This window comes from Piliocolobus tephrosceles, chromosome 7 (assembly GCF_002776525.5).
Source record: "Piliocolobus tephrosceles isolate RC106 chromosome 7, ASM277652v3, whole genome shotgun sequence".
Lineage (NCBI taxonomy): Eukaryota > Metazoa > Chordata > Mammalia > Primates > Cercopithecidae > Piliocolobus > Piliocolobus tephrosceles.
Genome location: NC_045440.1, coordinates 9,625,914 through 9,647,966, shown reverse-complemented (window position 1 = coordinate 9,647,966; position 22,053 = coordinate 9,625,914). Strand labels below are relative to the sequence as shown.

At 48.9% G+C, this 22,053-nt stretch overlaps 1 protein-coding gene across 2 annotated transcripts in view; it reads left to right on the top strand.

Annotated features, from left to right (window-relative positions):
• The window catches only part of ARHGEF10 (Rho guanine nucleotide exchange factor 10), a 138,021-nt gene that overhangs the window by 45,516 nt on the left and 70,452 nt on the right, over positions 1-22,053 (top strand). Inside the window, exons 7-11 of one of the 2 annotated variants that reach the window (XM_023219108.2) lie at positions 1,072-1,128; positions 7,258-7,421; positions 10,743-10,859; positions 13,348-13,462; positions 15,953-16,059. In XM_023219108.2, coding sequence (XP_023074876.1) covers positions 1,072-1,128; positions 7,258-7,421; positions 10,743-10,859; positions 13,348-13,462; positions 15,953-16,059 — 560 coding nt within the window. The remainder of the gene's footprint in view (positions 1-1,071; positions 1,129-7,257; positions 7,422-10,742; positions 10,860-13,347; positions 13,463-15,952; positions 16,060-22,053) is intronic. The other variant, XM_023219109.2, reaches the window with a different exon arrangement.

The window sequence follows — 22,053 nt, the reverse complement described above, 5'->3', positions numbered from 1 at the left end:
CTAAGAGGAGTAGAAATCTTTACTGTGGTTGCAGATAGTAAATGCTATTAAAAGAAAGAGCATCTGTAATACTGGAGCTTGACAACAGCAGCAGATAAGGAATTTTCCTGAATGTTTATTTCCCACTAACATGGGGACAGGATTGGTGGCTGGATGTCAGGGGAGAGTTCGGGTTTGTTCTCATTTTCTTTCTTATGTGGCTTAGGAAGCATTTGCCTGTATGTTTTTGACACAGTCATACGTCGTAGTTTGGACGTTCTCTTGCAGGGAGGGCACCACTAGTCAATGAACCTCAATTTAAAGGTCTTTTTATGAAATGGATTTTCATATGAAGCGTGTAACTCTTACAGATATTTGAGTAAACCTCAGGCTCATTGTTGGTGTCGTTTGTGGTCGTCTTGTACAGCATGGTTTTGCTTCCAGAACTTCCCTTCTTTTTTATGAAACGGTTTCACTTTCACAGAACCCCAGTGTTGCATATGATACAGATGGAGAAACACTGTCCTATATGTTTAGCATTTTGATACTTGCTACTACTTTTTACCTTCAGTGGCCCCAAATCATGGTGTCATTGGTTTATTTGGATGGTTTTCCGGTTAATCTAGCACTGATGGGCTCTTTTCTTGTTTCTGGAATTCCATGCACCAATGTTGTATTTTTTTGTGCATCAGAACATTAACTTCATAAGCTTGAAATGCTTGTAAGAGAGCTATATAGAAATGTGTAATTGAACACACAATAATAGAATAAGATTGGCCTGGAAACAGTAAAACTCCTTCCTAGTGACATTTTACAGCTGGTCCGTTTCAACAGACATCCTTCACTCCCAACAAATTATTCTGCCCTAAAAATAATGCTTATGTTTTGGTAAGGTGCTATTCCCTACCTTACAGCCCGTCTACTGGTTAGGACAAAGAACAAATAAGTAAAAAATAAATAAAAAAAAAACTACCCTTATAAGCCAACTTTTTGAATAATCATGACATTGTCAGCGACTGTGGCCTGTAGAATTTAAATTGCACGAGGTTTGTGTTGGTCACTGTTTAAAGTGTTTCTCCCTGTTTATTCCAGATCCAGAAGAAGCAGTTTATGATGACGTTCCAAGGGAAAACTCGGACTCTGAACCAGGTTTGATTTTGTCTGGAATTGATCTGAGGAGATTCCACTCAGCAGCCTTTCCCTCTGGATGCAAAAGTTGGCTGTTTAGTGGATAGCCCAGATGTTTTCTGTATTCATGTTTTGTATGTTGCTTCTAGAATGGCTTATTGATGTGTGGTGGAATGTTGGTGTTTGTGCACATTTGTGTGTCTGCTTATAACACTTGAAATAGGGCAGTTTAATCTTACTTATTCCAAGCAAGCACAAGAGTTAAAGATACGGAAAATGTCGGCAAAGAGGTAGGAAGCACTGAGGCTGAGAAGCAGCAACGTATGTCGAATAAATGACATCAATGAGAAAATAGAATCAGGCCAAGATAATATTCAAAGAAATAACTAAGAATTCTGTACAATTAAAGAAAAACATAAATTCTCAGATTTTAGAAGTACAGATTCAAAGCAAGATGAATTACACGTTGATCCACAGCTAGGCCAGTACAATGGAGACCGCAGAGTACCAAGCCCAGGGTGAATCTCCTCAGAGCTACTAGAGAGAGAACATGGCTCCCTACAAAGGAACTGCCATTCGACTTACCCTCAGGCGGGGGGCGGATTCTCAACGCGAAGAAGGAAGTGGCCCTTTTAGCCTGAGCGGCCACATCCAGGAAAGTACTGTCCTTTAAAAAGGGAGATGGGCCGCATGAGGCAGAGCCGGGGGACCTGCTGCCCGTGGAATCTACGGAAATAGTTAATGATGCGCTCCCTGCAGGGAAGAGCACACTGAACCGCGAAGGAGGTGACGGGAGGCAGGAGGGAGTGGGGAGCCCAGGAAATGTCGGGTGTGTGGAAAATCCACACCAGCGCCGCTCAAGACAGCCCTGACAGCGCTGATTGAGTTTAAGATGGAGCCAGAACCCCAGCCAGTGCTGACTGAAGGGCAGGGTGACAGTTCATGCCATGTGTTCTGAAGTTCTGAAGTCAGCATTTTTTACTGAGTTTTCTTTTTTTTTTTGCTATGATTGGTCAAGTTTGCATTTTATGGGTACCTGCTAAGAAAATAGGAATAGATTATTTAACTTTGAAACCAGTAGAGCAAAACCCAGTCTGGTAAAAGCAAGAAAATATAGAAGAAGAAAGCTTTGCAAATCATACGAGAAAAGACTGCAAAATAAGTACAAACATATTGGTATGCATAGCAAAGTGGATCCTATTGCCAGTAAAAGAAATCCTCAGATTGGATAAAATAGCAAAGCTAACCATAAATGCTTGTGAGAGATACATAAGGGTACAGAAGATTTGTAAGTAAATGGATGGAAAAAAATATAATGCAAATTCTAACCAAAGTGTTGCCAGTATCACTATAATAATACACTAAACGTTAAGCCATAAAGCAAGGAATAATTCATGAGGAGGATATGTAACAGTTCTAAACTCATATGCACCTAACAGCATAGCCTTAAGGTATGTAAGCAAACTATAACAAGGCTTAATCAGAAATATGTAAATACACTATTGGGGTGAGAGATTTTAAGAAAGTTCTCTCTGCTATTGACAGATCCTGGACATAAAATCAGTAAACTGGCCAGACACAGTCGCTCACGCCTGTCATCCCAACACTTTGGGAGGCCAAGGTGGGTGGATCACTTGAGGTCGGGAGTTCAAGACCAGCCTGGCCAACATGGTGAAACCCCGTCTCTACTAAAAATACAAAAATTAGCCAGGAGTTGTGGCAGGTGCCTATAATCCCAGCTACTTGGGAGGCTGAGGCAGGAGAATCGCTTGAACCCAGGAGGCAGAGGCTGCAGTGAGCCGAGATTGCGCCATTGTATCCCAGCCTGGGAAACGAGTGAAAACTCTATCTCAAAAAAAAAAAAAAAAAAAAAATCAGTAAACCATAAAAGGCTAGAACAGCAACGTAGTATGATTGACTGGAAGGTCATATACAGATCCTTGAAGCAAGTAGTTCCAGAATATGTATTTTTTTAAACACATGGAATTTTAAAAAAATTATATAGTATGCCTCAAAACAAATATTAACAAATGCCAAAGAATGGGTGTTCAGACCTTATTTCCTGATAACAATTGAGTAAAATCAGTAAAAAAATTCAACACAAACATTTAGAAATTAAAAATAATATACTACTCTGTAACTCATGGTCAAAGATAAACACAAAATAGAAACTAGAAAATGAATGATAATAAAAAATTACATAAACTATATGGTATAGATTTCAAAGTCTAAGGAATTATAGACATAATGGCATGTGTTAATAAAACAGGCTGGGCACAGTGGCTCACACCTGTAATCCCAGCACTTTGGGAGGCCGAGGTGGGTGGATCACGAGGTCAGGAGTTCAAGACCAACCTGGCCAAGACGGTGAAACCCCATCTCTAGTAAAAGTGCAAAAATTAGCCGGGCGTGGTGGCGGGCGCCTATAGTCCCAGCTACTCAGGAGGCTGAGGCAGAGAATTGCTTGAACCCGGGAGGTGCAGTGAGCCAAGATTGCGCCACTACACTCCAGCCTGGGCAACAGAGTGAGACCCCGTCTCAAAAACACAAAGAGAAAAGAAAACAAAACGGAGAACAGTGAACTGAGCATCCAGCCAGCTACGTGAAAGAGCAGCAGAGCTGAGGGAAGTGACAGGAAAAAAATAATGGGCAAGGCAAAAATGATGAAATAAAAAACCAGGAAGCAACATAAAATATTAACAAAACCAAAGGTTGGTTCTTTAAAAATAGTACAAAAATAGACAAGCCTCTGGTTATATTAGGACGAAAGAGAGAAAGCGAGGAGAGGGATGGAGGAAGGAAGGAAGGAGGAAGGAAGGAAGGAAGGAAGGAAGGAAGGAAGGAAGGAAGGAAGGAAGGAAGGAAGGATGGAAGGAAGGAAAAAGTTGATCAAGAGGATGTAACTGCAGTAGAAATTTGTAAAAACCATAAGAGGATGCTATAAATAACTTTTTATCAAAAAGATTAAATTAAAAATTGCCTTGAAGAATCAAATATACCCAAAATAAAAACCATGAATAAACCTATAGTGATCCAAGATATTGAATGATTTGCTTAATTCCTGTGCAGAACAGCCCACCAGGCTCAGATGTTTTTATGCTGGGGTTTACTGAGCCTTCAGGGAGCAGACAAACGCCTCTGTCACATGCACGGTTCCAGTGAATAGCAGAAGCAAGGATGTGGTGTAAATTAGTTTATAATGTTGGGATAAGCTTGTAAACGCCCCTCACCCACAAGGGTTGATGCTACATTTCCTTCCTGAGATGTCAGGAAATTGAATCAAGCATGTCCCTGACACATAAGCAAGAGCCCATCTTACCTCGTACATTCATGGCGGCAGCTCAGGATCCTTTGGGGAGCTCTTGTAACACGATTTCCCCAGATGAACGGACAGAAACCCGCATGCTTCCCTCAGCATGTGTTTCAAAAGCGCTTGCGGAGATTCAGTGGTCATCCAGCATTACAAACTCCCGATAGAAGGAAACTCACTTCGCTGAATTAAGGACGTGTTCTTAAAATCTACCGCAAACGTAATGGGGAGGACCCCAGGGCATTTTGGGGAGTTCCATACCCAGTACTAGATGGAGGTATGCCTGCTGTCGTGGAGACAGAGTGGTTTCATCCTGTTGATCAGGAAAACTCCTAGGTGCTTGCAGATAAGTGTGCTCACAGGAAGTTACTTACATAGATGCCACAAATAAAGTGAGGATCAAAGGCTAGTTGCTGTAAAAACAAGTTTGAAATGCATTTTGGGGTAATTTGTCCAGCTGCGTTGGGCGTTCCTCGCAGAAGGCGTGGTCTGGTGACTTAGAACCCAGCACACTGTGGAAGTCCAGCAGTCAGCCGTCTGCCATGTGGCGAGGCCCAGTGTGTCCCCTTTGTAAGGACAGCACAAGCAGGAGTTAACAGACAGGCCATCCATAGTGGTGGTGGGGCAGGGAGCCAGTTTCCGAGAGAAGCTGACGCTGCCGCAGGAGGGTCCCGTGGGATGCTCTGTGCAGAGCTGTCCTGAGGAGCAGGAGACTGGAAAGCCTGGTGGCTGCAGAAGGGCACCGTGCTGAAGTATCCAGTAAACCACTCATGGCACAGCAGCAGAAAAACGAAGAAATTGTATGTGTGTATATTTATAAGAACTCAGAAGCCATGGTGAGCAAAAAGCAAGAGGAGAAAGTGACAGTGTGCTGGCATCAAGTTGCATTAAGAGGGGCCCGTGGGGTAGTGCACCCGCATTTCCTCACTCATTTAGAGTTCGGGGCTCTCAAAACACAAGGAGCAAGTGGGAGATGTTGTGAAGGCCACACAGGGCCACTATTTTTCTGTTTTTTTTTTTTTTTTTTTTTTTTTTTATTGTGTCAGGGTACATGTAAATATTTGTTTCAGCTAGTTCCGTGCATACAGTTGAGTGGCATTAGTTTTGCTCACTGTGCAGCCAACACCTCCGTAGGGCCACTTTTTAAATACGCCGGGCTAAGGGCCGACAAGATTGTCATCACGGAAAATAAGTCGATGGCTCTGTCCTAGACACTGGCTCGGTCAGAAAACACACGTCAGGGTGACTGGATTTAACGTCCAGTTTTAGAACCACAAATCTGCGAGCCCCGGCATTCAAGAGGACATAAGTAATTCACTGAATTGATGGTTAGCAAGACCCTTCAAAGTCCTTGGAAGTTCCACATATGCCGGGGGCCAGAACAGCAATTGCATTTCTAAAACGTTGAAAACCACCCATTTTTCATGCCTCTGAATAGCCTGAGTTGTAATAGAGCTAAGGTAACGGCGTCTGAACTTGCCTGATCCTGTGGCCAGGTCCCAGGAGCCCTAACAAGGCCCTGAGAGAATTAGATTGATTGATTAGACTCTTGCCAACTGCTGTGCTGAATACAGAAAATGCAGCTCTAGCTCTCAAAGGGCTGAAAATCTAATTGAGGTGAAAAAGATAACATGTATAAAAACCATGTCTGTGTGGACTTGTTTTATGTAGACCAGAAAAGTTGGAAGTCCAGAGATGGATGCAAGGAAATGGGGGATGGAGGTTCCTTAGAACCTCTGGAGGGAGAGTGCAGACGCAGACTGTAGTGTGTGGGGGGTGGAGGTTCTAAGACAGGCTGGAGGGACAGTCCAGATACACACTGGGGTGTGTCGGGGATGGAGATTCTAAGGCAGGCTGGAGGGAGAGTTCAGACACACACCGGGGCGTGTAGAGGGTGGAGGTTCTAAGACAGGCTGGAGGAACCGTGCAGACATCCACCGGGCCGTGAAGGGGCGCCCTTTCTGAGTCCCCTAGTCCATGGTAGAGGCTGCAGCCCCTCCACTCTTGGGCACGTGGGTGGGCTCTCAGGGCGACTCTTGGATCCTGGGCACGTGAATGAGCTCTCAGGATGACGCTCAGCCCCAAATTTCAGGCAGTTGTACAAGGACTTGACCTGTTCATCTCCTGAGCTGAGTTGCTGAGGCTGCCGGGTGCCCAGGTGGTGATCATTGCCTGTGGCACACGGAACACACTACAGCTTCTGCAAAGTGAGCTCATTTCACACATTTTATGGCTTTGCCAGAACTTTTAATCAGACATTTGGAGGACCTGTTTTGTAGTCAGTGGAGAAATATTACAAGGATAGGGTAATTTCAAATATCTAGGGATTATAAGTGACAAGTTCATGTCTAATTTTGCATTTCCAGTGAAAGCAAGTGTTGGTTTCGAATGTTACTTATGTGCTAAGATGTATATATTCCTCAGTGCTTAATTACTAAGGATCTTTAAGGCCAAGTTTTGTTACAGTGAATGATTGTGGGTGCATAAAGAATAAATTTAATATTTTTAAGGCATGGAGATTATTCTTAGGAGGTTATTTATGTCTAAGAAGCCAAGTAATGGCTGACGGATGCCCGTAGCCAGGTGGTCCTCAGGGTACAGATGGGGCAGGGGCACTTGTGAGAAACGCCTGAAGCACTTTTCCCCGGCGCTGCCTGGGTGGCGGAGGCTCTGCACAGTAGCTTCCATGGAGCCCGCCCAGGGCTCTGCAGGGTCCTCAGCATGATTCAGATTTGCCTCGACCCCCAGCTCTAGATGACTCGGTAAAACCGCAAAGAGGCACAAAACAGCCCACATGGAATTCTAAAGTTTTAATTTCATTTTGGAATTTATGCACTCAGATGAAATGATTTATGATGATGTTGAGAATGGGGATGAAGGTGGAAACAGCTCTTTGGAATACGGATGGAGTTCGAGTGAATTTGAAAGTTACGAAGAGCAGAGTGACTCGGAGTGCAAGAATGGGATTCCCAGGTCCTTCCTGCGCAGCAACCACAAAAAGCAAGTATGTATTCCGGGCACGTGTGAGAGACGGTGCTCTTGTGTTGACACGGGCAGGAGGCTGTGAATATATGATTGTGATCCACCTAGTACTTCTTAGTGATTTGTTAAGATGCTGATAAGTAGTTTGGGGAAAGCATAAGATATTGGCAAAGGAGAAGACGTCTCTTGTTTCATATAGTTAAGTATCGTCATGGAAGGATTGAGAAATTAAACTTCTGTAAACCACTTAAAAGGTCTTAAATGAGCTCACCACCTGGAATAAGAAAGTAGTTATTCTCTGAATTGCTTGTGTTTTAATGTATGATGTGGTTTGCACATAGCACCGTTGGCAGAACACTGAGTAGATGGGATCGGGGTTCCCTGAGACACAGCACATCTGCACTTTGCCTTAAGCCAGGTTTTGAACTTTAACATGTTCATCATGAACAGGAAGAGGTAAAAATAGAAGATGTTAAGGGACAAAAGCTTCTAAACTGCCCTGTGACAATCCTTTCTTTTTTCTTTTCTTTTCTTTTTTTTTTTTTTTTTTTGGAATGGATTTTCCCTCTGTCTCCCAGGCTGGAGTGCAATGGCATGATCTCAGTTCACTACAATCTCCGCCTCCCAGGTTCAAGCCATTCTCCTGCCTCAACCTCCCAAGTAGCTGGGATTACAAGTGCCCGCCACACATCTAGCTAATTTTTGTATTTTTAGTAGAGATGGGGTTTCCCCATGTTGGCCAGGCTGGTCTCGAACCTCTGACCTCAGGTGATCTGCCCATCTCAGCCTCCCACTGTGCTGGGATTACAGGTGTAAACCACCGCGCCCGGCCTGGGAATTTCTTTGTTACAGGGAATTTTTATTTTTGTGTGTGTGTGTGAAAGTCTTGAGATTAGGGTGCGAGGTGGGACATCAGAGCTGTAAGGTGTGAATTCTGGAATTGGGTGATTGTGAGCCATGGAACCTGGGAACTGTTCAGCTGAGACACATCCCAGGTCTCGGTGGTGCCGGGCCGTGCCACAGGGTTTTTATTGTTAGAGTTTTTTTTGACTATTTGTAAAAGGATAGATTTGTGCTCATCTGCAGTGATCTCCATGTACTTTCTGTGTGAGGCTGAGATGCAGGCCACACGCAGTCCTCGTCTGAGGCCAGCCAGTCCTGTGTTACTGATACAGATGGTGACCCGATGCCCGCCTTAGTGATAGTTGGTGATAACCGGTTTTATCCCGCCCGTCCCCTAGTAGCCCCCAGTAAGTGGAGATTTCACTCCTGGACGTAGCTGCCACATCCCTATGGTTTACAAGTGATTATGGGTTGCCTACAATTCTCATATTCTGTGAACCTGCTTCATGAAACTCAAGGAAAATCTACCAGATCATGGTGGTCAGCTCACCTACCCAGTTTCATTCACAAGTTCTTCCAGGAATTCGATCTTTTCTGTCACTATCATTATTACAATAGCGATTTAAACAACCAATGAAGCTGCAATTGTAGTTTTTCTGTTTTTTTGTTTATTTGTTTGTTTGGTTTTTTCTTTGAAACGGAGTCTCGCCTGTGGCCCAGGCTGGAGTGCAATGGCGTGATCTCAGGTCATCTCCCCGGTTCAAGCGATTCTCCTGCCTCAGCCTCTCAAGTAGTGGGGATTACAGGCAGCCGCTATCGTCAGCTAATTTTTGTATTTTTAGTAGAGACAGGGTTTCACCATGTTGGCCAGGCTGGTCTCAAACTCCTGACCTCGTGATCTGCCTGCCTCAGCCTCCCAAAGTGCTGGGATTACAGGCGTGAGCCACTGCGCCCAGCCTGCAATTGTAGTTTTTAACAGAGCTGATAACTAAGATGATATTTAGCTTGCTGTAGCTGAGTCAGACACTTGATTTAAACTGAGATTTAAGAAGAGTGCTGGACTCTGATGTCACAGATGGAGGCTCGGTGGGCGCCTTGGAGCGTGGGTTACATGCTGTTTGGTTTCGCCTTCGTGGTGGGCTGTGGAGGCGGGGCCAGGCCACTGAGGAGCCCAGAGGCATTAGTAGTCACTCCTTAATAATGACTCAGGAGACCCTGCCCTTGCCTTGGGGCAGACCCGTGTCCCAGAGGAGCCCTTGACTGCCCGGGCAGTGCCAGTGGTTCAGCAGCCCTCCCTGCTGGGAGAAGGAGCTGGGGAAAGCCAACACACAGTGGGTTTGTGGTGCAGAATTACAACCCGGGAGTGCCGGGCTCTGCATTTCCAGCCTCTCCTGCACCTCCATGTTGCCAGGACGGTGGCCTGGACTGGGGAATACTGTGTGGGGTGCAGACAGGGCGCCTCTGGGTTAGGCCTGACCAGGATGGAAGTGCTGCAGGCAGCACCAAGTTTCCTAGTTTAAACGGTCACATTTTAAAAACGACCAAAATAAAAGTAGATGTTCAAAAGTCATCTCAAAAAATCTCGAATTTTATTAAAGTGTCTGTGACATGAGAAATGCCCCCAGGGGAGCAGTGGGGCCTCAGCCATGTGCATCTGAAGTGTCTGTGACCACACGGACAAGGATTCAGGGGGTCCCCAGTCAGTTAGAAAGTGACCTCAGGTTGGAGACTTGAAAATCCATGCTGCCATCCCCAAAATATGTCACGTTCAGTACAGTTTAAATATAAGTATCTTTTGCTTGGATGCTGACATAAAAGTAATTTTGTATATTTTTATATATTGGATAATGTTCATTCCACCAAAATGTAAATGAATGATTTTACAGATATTTTGTGTGCGTGCATTTGCTTCTGTCTAGCACGGAGGAGACTCTAGCCTGGTGTCTGGATAGTGTCTGTGTTTTGATGCCGTGTTTAACTCATTTCTGCATTTATCTCCCTTTTTTTTTTTTTTTTTTTTTTTGAGACAGGGTCTTACTCTGTCACCTAGGCTGGAGTGCAGTGGCACCATCACGGCTCACTGCAGTCTCCACCTCCCAGGCTCAAGCGATCCTCCTACCTCAGCCTCCTAAGTAGCTAGGACCACAGGCGCGCACCACCCTGCCTGGCTAATTTTTGTGATTTTAATAGAGACAGGGTTTCACCATGTTGCCCATGCTGGTCTTGAACTCCTGAGCTCAAGTGATCCTCCCACCTCCGCCTCCCAAAGTGCTGGGATTACAGGCATGAGCCACCGCGCCCGGCCAACTGTTTGTGCATTTATCTCTCAAGGACCAACCGGGCTAGTAGTGGGGACCCTCACGTGTGGTCCCAGAAGCCCCCAGCCAGGAGAGGCCTGATGTGCCACTGCAGATGCTGCCAGTATCCACTCAATGTGAAATTGTCCCAAAGAACCAAAAAGAGCCTTTTTGTGAAAAGACTGTGTCTCTTTATGCTGTAGCTTTCTCATGACCTAACCCGTTTAAAGGAGCACTATGAGAAAAAGATGAGAGAGTTGATGGCAAGCACGGTGGGCGCGGTGGAGATTCAGCAGCTCAGGCAGAAGCATGAACTGAAGGTAGAGTCTTGCCCCCGGCCGCTGCCCCCACTCGCCAGCCGGGCAGTAAAGAAAAACCACGTGGCTCGGTTGGTCCTTGCTGTCTCAACAGCGGTTCTCAAAGGGTGGTCCGGGGTTCCCGGCATCCCCCGATGCTTTGGGGCTCACATGGACTCTGAGACGCTCTGTGCCTTTCACTCTCTCCCTCTTACCGGGAACCCAAGAACATTCTGGAGGCTCCATGGCTGTGGCCTCACAGCTGGCGCAATGCCGTCCGGCTGTCTACGTGACAGGGGTTTCCAGAAATGCACAACAATGCCACTTGCTGTTTGTTTTGGAAAACACAGCAATTTTTCATCGATGTTATTTAAGATAACATGTAATAGGTTGATTATTTTTTAAATGAACATGTATAAAAGTATCCCAACATTTTCAGCATTTTAACTTCAAATGCAGTACATATTGATACGTAAAACCCCCGTAAACGAAAGCCATTTGGGCTCTCCATAATTTTTAAGAGCGTCCAGGGCCCCCGAGACCGGAATGCTTGAGAACTGCCGGACGTGAGTGTGGTGACAGTCTGTTCCGCGCGATGTCTTTTAAAAGGGCACTGTCAAGTACTTTTTCCTGGAATTTGACCTTTTATCCTGCTGGTATTTTGTGATCATTCATATGTGTTGAGTGGCACTCACTGGAAAGGGACGTGCACTCCACATGGCTTCTGGGGCAGCCGGCTCATCCACCGTGTTGTGCTTGGGCCATCCGAAGCCACAGCCGCCTCCTGGAGCCGCGTTGCCCCCTCACATCCAGCGTCTGGCTGGCCTCCCACAGGGTGTCTGATGGGACCTGCCGGAGGCGGCAGGCAGTGTGGCGGGGTTTCCGAGGAGCAGAGGGCACCATCAGAGCCATGGGAGGGGTGTGTGAGCTACGTTTGGAGATTTCCACAGACACGGGGAGTGCCCTGGCTGAAGCAGGTGAGGGCACTGTGGGAAGTGGGGAAGGAAGGCCGGGGAAGCAGCCAGGGTCGGCCCCAGCACACTCGCTTCCCCTAGTGAGAGCAGCCCCGTGTCAGCCCTGGGAGCCAGGAGACCTGGCCAAGGCTGTGACCTGGAACCCGGGGTCTCACCTGCTCTGCGTGGAGCTGGGGCTTAGGGAGCGTGGCGGCCCTCCAGTTTGTCGATTTGCAGTTCTCTGATTCTCTGTCCAGGGATCCTGACGGGCTGGCTGAAAACCAAGGGTTCACAGCCCAGATCCGGGATTGAGAAAGAGCAGGAGGTGGACAGACTGTGCGGGATGGATACGCGCAGGCGGGCAGGGCTGTCTGCGGCATCGGGCGGGGGCAGGGGCATGGGTGCAGGGGCCAAGGAAATGGCAGTGGGACATGGTCCCATGTGGGGTTGGGAGATGCAGGAGCGGGGGAGCCCACAGGGGCCGTGATGTTAACGCCGTCGATGGGGAACAGCGTTTCAAGTGATGGAGATGGACTGGGGCGGGTGACGCGGGTGTGAGGCCAGGCGTGTTGCGTGGTGTTCATGGTGGACACTTCCCGAAGGCAGCCCTCAGGCGTTTGGAAGTCCAGGGCAGGCAGACACAGCCAGGGCTAGAGCAACTGTCTGCATGCCGGCGTCCAGCAGCCCCGCTCCTCCTGCGGTGATGTGACCCAGAGTGAAGAGAGCCTGGTTCTCAGCTGCACTGCTGGTCCCTTTGGGAGGTCCCTGGGAAGGGGATGTCGGTTGTCCCATAAGAGATCATCTTTTAGAGACGAATCACTCAGCGTCCAGTGGCCGGTACCTCAGATGTTCGGTTTTTAAGGAGTAAGAAATCAGATGGCAGGAGACGCCTCAGACGCCTGAGTCCAGGCAGCCGTGAGTGTCCAGCACGGCTCTTTCCGAGGAAGTGGAGGCAGGGAGCCCCAGGCCCGGGGGATGTGGCCTCCGAGTCTGACATCCGCAGTGTACTGCACCCCGACCCTCCCTCGGTGGATCCCGTGCGTGTCTGCAACACTTGCCGGGCCTTGCATTCAGCCCCGTGGCTGGGGCTGCGTCCGTGTGACCATGCGTGTGAGGTGGCCTTGTCAACAGCTGGCCTTGTCCCAACATGGGGTGCGGTGCGAAGCCCCAGGGAGTTTGTTAAAAGGCTGAACTGGAGCTGTGAGCGTCTGCAGTTAGTTGTTTTGCCATTTAATTCGGGGCGAGTTGTTTGACATTTGTGCGGGTTAGTGACTCACCTGTGACCCCCACGTAGCTCTTTGTGTGGGTGGATCACATATAATACTGCAAATGGGGCAGGGAACATTTTTCACCATGTCCAGGAAGGGCTGTGTTTTCAAAGTCTGTTTTTTTCTTTTTTCCAACAAACAAAACCAAAACAAAACCTAGCCCAGAACTGCACATGACACATGCGCTCACAAGAACCAGACTACTTGACAGTATTCTTTTAAAACAGGCAAATGAAAGTCGCAGGTGGGTTCTGCCACCGTCCCGTTCTCACATCTCCCTCTCTGTCGCAGATGCAGAAGCTCGTGAAGGCTGCGAAGGACGGCACCAAGGACGGGCTGGAGAGGACCAGGGCGGCTGTGAAGAGGGGCCGCTCCTTCATCAGGACCAAGTCTCTCATTGCACAGGGTCTGTGCCTGTGGGTCTTCCTGTGGGGAGGACATGGGGTTGGGGGCGGCCGTGCAGGCTCCTGCGCCTCGGGTAGCACTGGCCTGCTCAGTGTTTGGGTCTGGATCAGCCCTGCTGACCCCGGCCTCCCTGCCCTGCAGGGGTGGCGTTTTAGGCCGAGGGCACCCAGCAGCAGGGAATCATTGAGAATCACTGGCTGCATCTAGGGAGGGCTGCGCAGGGGCCTCTGTCACTGTGCATTCTTGGCATTGGACTCTCTATTTACAGCACATCAGCCCTCCTGGGCATGATCCCGCAGGGACTGAGGTCGTGAGCATCCTGAACTGGGATTTCAGGAACATTTTCCTTGGTGAGGGGAGATTTGGAGTAGATAGCAGAATTTCCAGGTTTTTCTAAAAATCTCACGAAGGGGCAGTGGTCTGTGCAGTTATGTGTGGAAAAGGCAGCTGGTGTGAGGTGTCATGCATGGTGGCAACAAGTGGCAGGCCAGGGTTATGCATCGTCCGAGGAAATTTCTCGGAGCCTTTGTGCACAGATGTCTTAAGGTCGAGTTACGGGAGGGTGGCTGAGACTTCACTGTCATACATGGGTCGCTGTGACTCTGACCTGGCATTTCCCGGTTGTTTCTCCAGTTTTCTAACCTGCCTGTCTGATGCTAGGACATGGGCAGCATTTGCTAATATCTGTACTTAGAAGGGACTTTACAATCACGTGTTCCCTCAAGGAACGGCCTCAGATACGATGTGTAATTGGTATGACGTGGTGTAACTCAGGAGGCCTTTTCCTCTTTCAGTCCTAATGAAGCCCTCGGCATCTCAGACAAGGTGGGGGAAAGCTGTCAGCATCCCCGAGGGTTTGTTTGGTGATGGAGACAGGCAGGTACATTCTAATAACATGTGCAGTAATATTGTGCCCGGATAGGGGTGCCATGAGGTGCTTGGGGCAGCAAAGGACAGCTTTTGAGGAGGTGGCCATGTTTACACAGCCCCTGGAAAGCACAGGCAGCCCAGTCCAGTGAGGAGCCGGGATTTGGGGCCGTATTCACTGCCTCAAGGAGTGTGTCTGCCACCAGCAGCAACCCCCTGACCAGGACCCAGATTCCAGGATCTGATCACAACTGCCCACCAAGAGCCCATGCCAGGCCCCCGAGCCAGGATTTGCAGCCGGCAGAGTGCCCCAGGACTGGGTGTGTGGGACAGCCTGAGAAATCCTGACTCCGTCCCTGGGAGCAGGTCGTGATTCGTCTCTGGTTTAGGGGTGCTCTCTGGGGGATCAGTTGGAGAGATGCGGCAGTTTAATAGGCAAATCCCTAACTCCCAACCCTAGTTTCCTAAGCCATAAAATGAGAGGCTTGCTCAGAATTTTGTTCTTCGTCCTGGTTGTACCTAAGAATTAACTAGAAAGCTTGTAAAACATGCTGGTGCCAGGCCCTCCTTCCCTGCCTGATCCGTCGATCTCTGAGGGAAAAGTCTGGGTATCACTAGGTTTTAAAGCCCCTTAGACAGATGTTTCTGTGCAGCCAGGGTTTGGGATCTTTGAACCAGAAAAACTCAGGTTTCTATCCCCTAAAACTTCCTGTGCTTTTCTGATTTCCAGCCATTTTGTAGATGCTTTAATGTAGTTACTGGTGTTTTAAAAAGTGAATGTAGGCGTTTTCTTGTTTTTTAGAGATAGGGTCTCACTCTTGCTCAGGCTGGAGTGCGGTGGCATGACCACAACTCACTGCAGCCTCGACCTCCTGGGCTCAGGCCATCCTCCTGCCTCAGCCTCCTGACTAGCTAGGAGTACAGGTGCTCACCACCATGCCTGGCTAATTTTTAAATTTTTTGTAGAGATGGAGTCTTGCTGTATTGCCCAGGCTGGTCTTGAGCTCCTGGGCTCAAGTGATTCTGCCATCTCGGTCTCCCAAAGTGCTGGGATTAGGGGAGTGAGCCACCACACCTGACTGTGAACTTAGTGTTTGTTTAAACTGTTTGAGTTTTGGAAACCTATGCTTCTTAAGGTGTCCAGTGAGAGAGGCACAAGAAATATACTAAGTGCCACCTCAATTTTCATTGACTTTTGACTCACCTCAGTTTTCAATGACTGTTCTTAGCCATTCTTAGCTGTGTTTCCTTGTTTCTGATTGTGATATTTTATAGAGTAAAATATAGAGTAAGAAACTATTTAATTTATGAAATATTCTAAAACATTAAAATTCCAAAATATTGCCACTTTACTATCTAGCTATTCAAATGGCACCTCTCCCTTTTGAAGTTAAACCTTGAATACTGAAAATTTCAAATACAGACAAATACTGTATTACCCTGTGGAAAGAATATTTTATTGAATTTGTTAAAAATTCAACTTAATAATAGCTGGGTGTCAAGTAAGAAGGGAAAATTGAAAGGTCTACACAAAATACTTACTTGACATATTATTTTAGTGTGCTATAGTGTTCTGAATATATTATTTCAATGTAAAGCTCATGCATTTTGACTTTTTTTTAAGATCACAGAACTTCTCTTGAGGAAGAGCAGAATCTGTTCATTGATGTTGACTGCAAGCACCCGGAAGCCATCTTGACCCCGATGCCCGAGGGTTTATCTCAGCAGCAGGTAAGATGGGCAGAGCTGACACTCAGGGACTGTTGACCAGCAGAGCTGTGCTGGTTTTTAAATATTTGTATGTTTGATGCTGGTTGGTAAATATCTGCTGTCTTAAACTCTGCATCCACTCGGGCCCTCCACTGTAGACTCCTGGCCCAGCACTTAGAGGCTTAATGCTGGGCTCAGTAAGGGTCTGCGGGGACCCTGGTCAGCAGCTGTGGCCTGGACTCAGGCCCTTCTGGTCCTTAAATATTTTGGACAGCACCCCTGAGTGTAACTGTGAGAAAGGGGAGGAGCTTGCATTCTCCGTGGGAGTCAGTCACACAGTTTGTACTTTCACAGAGACCGAGTGTGGGTGTGTATGGTCAGTATGTGTATGTAGGTACCTGAGACTGAGATGAAAATGACAGATTTTCAATCACTAATTAAATCTGAATATAATGCATTTCTTAAAAATCTGGTACTTGGTAGCAGAAGGGAAAAAATCACTGGTTTTCACTGGATTGCCTTTGGGTAAAAGGAAGAGAAAACTTGAGGAACCAGAGGGGCAGCACTGAGTTTGCAGGCCTTTAGCAGCAGGGGCTGATGCTTTGGGATGATGGGAGTTGTTTCCCACATGGGCAGTGAGGTGCAAATCACGGACACCAGGATGGATAGGCAGACACATGTGTAATCCACGCCTCTGGGGAGATCCCTGGATACAGGTAGGCAGATAGAGCGAGAGAGAGCATTGTCAGATTAAAGAAAAACAACATAGAAATGCTTAGTGACTGGCCAGGTTTAAAAAGAGATGAAAAAGGAAACCTGCGAGCTGTTCATAGTCGGCCAGGCTAAAATAGGAAGCTTACATTTCACTGGAATTGAGCAGCGATGACTGAAGTATTAGTTTTGTCAGCAGCATCACACAAGTGACGGGACGAAGCGTCCACAGAGCTTGGAGACGGTTGTTGAGCGCTGTCACTCATGGGTGCATGCTCTGTGCAGGCCCCATGCCAGGTCCCTGGTGTGTTTCACTGAGTTTCATCCTCGCAAATCCCCTTGCTGTCCTTATATACTCTGTAAGGAAGCCTGGACTTGGAGGAGGTTGATCATCGCAACTGCATCCTCCAGCTACGTGAGAAGGGGTCGTGTCTGATCTCAGTCTCTCCCATCACAGCCTGCCCCTAACCTGTCTGTGCTCACTGGGGCCATGTGATCTGTGCTGCCACATGCCCAGGGGGATGGTTGACAGCCTTTGCCAGGAACAGAGGATCTAGTGCTTTCTCCTGTGCGTGCTGTCCAGCTCACCAACTGCACTTCAGACTCAGGAGCTATAAAAGGGGTTCGTGGCTGAATACCTTCTTGTCAGTCCTGTGAGGCGCTCAATAGAATAACACACTGGCCAATCCTCTACTATCTGGGGCCCTCACTGCATGTGGCTGCCTGTGCTGGTGAGGACACACCATGTGAGAGGGACTTGGATCCTGCACTCTGAGAACTTAGTGTAGTGATGAAGCTGAAAACCAAAAATATCAAAAGAAGGGAAAAGCACAGAGGAAATGCTGCTAATGTTGGCAGGAGGACAGCTTCCTAGCAGATGAGGAACTAAACAGGAATCATAGCAGGAGTGTGAGTGACTCAGGACCAGAAGAGCCAGGAGACCTTGAGGACACATGGCCCAAGCCAAGACAGCGGCCTGAGCTGCAAACCAGTAGGCAGGGTGCGGGGGTGAGGGTGAGAGAGACGACGCCAGATCCTGAGTGGGGTGTGAGGGGTCTGTGAGGAGACACTGGGTGAGGTGAGGTTTGTGAGGAGACACTGAGGGGAGTGAGGATTGTGAGGAGAAACTGAGTGGGGTGAGGATTGTGAGGAGACACTGAGTGGGGTGAGGGTTGTGAGGAGACACGGAGTGGGGTGAGGGTTGTGAGCAGACACTGAGTGCAGTGTGAGGGGTCTGTGAGGAGACCCCGAGTCAGGTGAGCATTGTGAGGAGACACTGAGTGGGTGACGATTGTGAGGAGACAGAGTGGGGTGAGAGTTGTGAGGAGACACGGAGTGGGTTGAGGGTTGTGAGGAGACACTGAGTGGACTGAGGAGTCTGTGAGGAGACTTAGTGGGGTGAGGGGTCTGTGAGGAGACACTGAGTGGTGTGAGGCGTATTTGAGGAGACACCGAGTATGGTGAGGGTTGTGAGGAGACACTGAGTGGGGTGAAGGTTGTGAAGAGACACTAGGTGTGGGGAGGGTTTGTGAGGAGAAACTGCATGAGGTGAGCTGTGTTAGGAGGCACTGAGTGGGGTGAGGGCTGTGAGGAGACACTGAGTGGGGTGAGAGTTGTGAGGAGACACTGGATGGGGTGAGGGATCTGTGAGGAGACACTGAGTGGGGTGAGGAGTAGTGAGACACTGAGTAGGGTGAGGGATCTGTAAGGAAACCCTGAGTGGGATGAGGGGTCTGTGAGGAGACACTGAGTGGGGTGTGTGGGGTTTGTGAGGAAACCCTCAGTGGGTTGAGGATTGTGAGGAGACACTGAGTGTGGTGAAGGGTATTGAAGAGACACTGAGTTGGGTAAGGAGTCTGTGTGGGGACACTGAGTGCAGTGAGGGTTGTGAGGAGACACTGAGTGGGATAAGGGGTTTGTGAGGAGACACTGAATGGGGTGAGAGGTCTGTGCAGAGACACCGAGTAGGGTATGAGGGGTCTGTGAGGAGTCATGGAGTGTGGTGAGAGTTGTGAGGAGACACGGATTGGGGTGAGGGTCATGAGGAAACACTGAGTGGGGTGAAGGTTTGTGAGGAGACATTGAGTAGGGTGAGGGTGGTGAGGAGACAATGGGGTGAGGGGTCTGTGGGGAGACACTGAGTGGGGTGTGAGGGGTCTGTGAGGAGTCATGGAGTGTGGCGAGAGTTGTGAGGAAACACGGATTGGTGTGAGGGTCATGAGGAAACACTGAGTGGGGTTAGTGTTTGTGAGGAGACATTGAGTGGGGTGAGGGTTGTGAGGAGACACTAGGTGGGGTGAGGGTTTCTGAGGAGACACTGTGGTAGGTGAGCTTTGTTAGGAGGCTCTGGGTAGGGTGAGGGTTGTTAGGAGACACTGAGTGGGATGAGGGTTTGTGAGGAGACACTAGGTGGGGTGAAAGTTATGAGGAGACACTGAGTGGGGTGAGCATTTGTGAGGAGACACTGAGGTGTGAGGGTTGTGAGGAGACAGTGAGTGTGGTAAGGGTTGTAATGAGATACTGAGTGGGGGTGAAGGTTCTGAGGAGTCACTGAGTGGGGTGAGGGTTTGTGAGGAGACACTCAATTGGGTATGCACTGTGAGGAGGCACTGAGTGGGGTGAGGGTTTGTGAGGAGACGCTGAGTGGGGTGTTGATTGTGAGGAGACACCGAGTCGGGTGAGGGTTCTGAGGAGACACTGAGTGGGGTGAGAGTTGTGAGGAGACACTGAATCAGGTGAGGGTTGTAAGGAGAAGCTGAGTCAGGTGAAGGGTATGAGGAGACACTGAGCGGGGTGTGAGGGGTCTGAGAGGTGTCACCAAGAACTGTGAAAGTTGTGAGGAAACACGGAGTGTGGTGAGGGTCCTGAGAAATCCTGAGTGGGTTGAGGGTTTGTGAGGAGACACTGAGTGGGGTGAGAGTTATGAGGAGACACTGAGTTGGGGGAGGGTTTTGAGGAGACACTAGGTACAGTGAGGGTTGTGAGGAGACACTAAGTCGGGTGAGGGTTGTGAGGAGACAGTGAGTGGGGTAAGGGTTTTGAGGAGACACTGAATGATGGTGAAGGTTCTGAGGAGACACTGAGTGGAGTGAGGGTTGTGAGGAGACACTGAGTGGTGTGTGAGAGGTCTGTTAGGAGTCACTGAGTGGCGTGAGGGTTTGTGAGGAGACAGTGAGGGGGTTGTGGATTGTGAGGAGACACTGAGTCAGCTGAGGGTTGTGAAGAGATACTGACTGGGGTGAGTGTTAGGAGACATTGAGTGAGGAGGGCTGTAAGGAGACACTGAGCTGGGGAAGGGGTATTGAGGAGATCCTGAGTGCGTAAGGAGTCTGTGTGGAGATGCTGAGTAGGGTGAGGGTTCTGTGAGGAGACACTGAATGGGGTGAGGGGTCTGTAAGGAGACACTCAGTGGGGTGTGAGGGGTCTGTGAGCTGTCACTGAGTGCGGTGAGAGTTGTGAGGAGACACTGAGTGGGGTGAGGGTTGTGAGGAGACATTGAGTGAGGTGTGAGGGGTCTGTGAGAAGAAACTGAGTGGGGTATGAGGGGTCTGAGGAGACGCTGAGTGGGTTAAGGGTTGTGAGGAGACACTGAGTGGGGGTGAAGGTTCTGAGGAGATACTGAGTGGGGTGTGCGTTGTGAGGAGACACTGAGTGGGATGTGAGGGATCTGTGAGGAGACACTGAGTGAAATGTGAGTTGTGAGGAGACACTGAGTGGGGTGTGAGAGGTCTGTGAGGAATCACTGAGTGGGGTAAGGGTTTCTGAGGAGACACGGAGTGGGGTGAGTGTTTGTGAGGAGACACTGAGTGGAGTGAGGAATCTGTGAGGAAACAGTGTGGTGTGAGGGGTCTCTGAGGAGACACTGAGTGGTGTGAGTGTTGTGAGGAGACAGTGAGTGTGGTGTGAGGGTTGGGAGGAGACACTGGGTGGGAGGAGGGTTTGTGAGAAAACACTAGGTGGGGTGAGGGTTTGTGAGGAAACACTGAGTGGTGTGAGGGTTGTGAGGAGACAGTTAGGGGTAAGTGTTGTGAGAAGACACTGAGTGGGGTTGAAGTTTCTAAGGAGACACTGAGTGGGGTGAGGTTTGTAAGGAGACACTGAATTGGGTGTGCATTGTGAGGAGACACTGAGTGGGGTGAGGGTTTGTGAGGAGACACTGGGATGTCGATTGTGAGGAGACATTGAGTCGGGTGAGGTTTGTGAGGAGATACTGAGTGGGATGAGAGTTGTGAGGAGACACAATCTGGTGAGGGCTATGAGGAGACACTGAGTGGGGTGACGGGTATTGAGGCAACACTAAGTGGGGTAAGGATTCTCTGTGGAGATACTGAGTGGGGTGAGGGTTCTGTGAGGAGACACTGAATGGGGTGAGGGTTCTGTGAGGAGACACTGAGTTGGGTGGGGGTATGAGGAGACACTGATTGGGGTGTGAAGGGTCTGTGAGGTGTCACCAAGTGCGGTGAGATTTGTGAGGAAACACGGAGTGTGGTGAGGGTCCTGAGGAAACACTGAGTTGGGTGAGGGTTTGTGAGGAGACACTGAGTGGGGTGAAGGTTGTGAGGAGACACACAAGTGTGAGGGGTCTGTGAGGAGAAAGTGAGTGGGGTATGAGGGGTCTGTGAGGAGACACTGAATGGGGTGAGGGTTGTGAGGAGACACTGGGGTGAGGGTTGTGAGGAGACATGGGTGTGAGGGATATGTGAGGAGACACTGAGTGGGGTGAGGGTTGTGAGGAGACACTGAATCAGGTGAGGGTTGAGGAGACACTGAATGTGGAGGGCTGTGAGGAGACAGTGAGTGGGGTGAACGCTGTGAGGAGACACCGAATGTGGCGAGGGTTGTGAGGAGACAGTGGGGTGAGGGGTATTGAGGAGACACTGAGTGGGGTAAGGAGTCTGTGTGGAGACACTGAGTGGGGTGAGAGATCTGTGAAGAGACAATGAGTGAGGTGAGGGTTGTGAGGAGACACTGAGTGGGGTAAGAGGGGTCTGTGAGGAGACACTGAATGGGGTAAGGATCTGTGAGGAGACACTGAGTAGGGTGAGGGTCATGAGGAAACACTGAGTGGGGTGAGGGCTTTTGAGGAGACAATGATTGTGGCGTGAGGGGTGTGTGAGGAGACACTGAGTGGGGTGAGGGTTTTTGTTAAGATACCGAGTGGGTGAGAGTTTGCGAGGAGGCACTGAGTGGGGTATGGATTGTGAGGAGACACTGAGTGGGGTGAGGGTTATAAGGAGACACTGAGTAGGGTGAGAGTTGTGAGGAGACACTGAGTGGGGTGAAGGGTCTGAGGAGACATTGAGT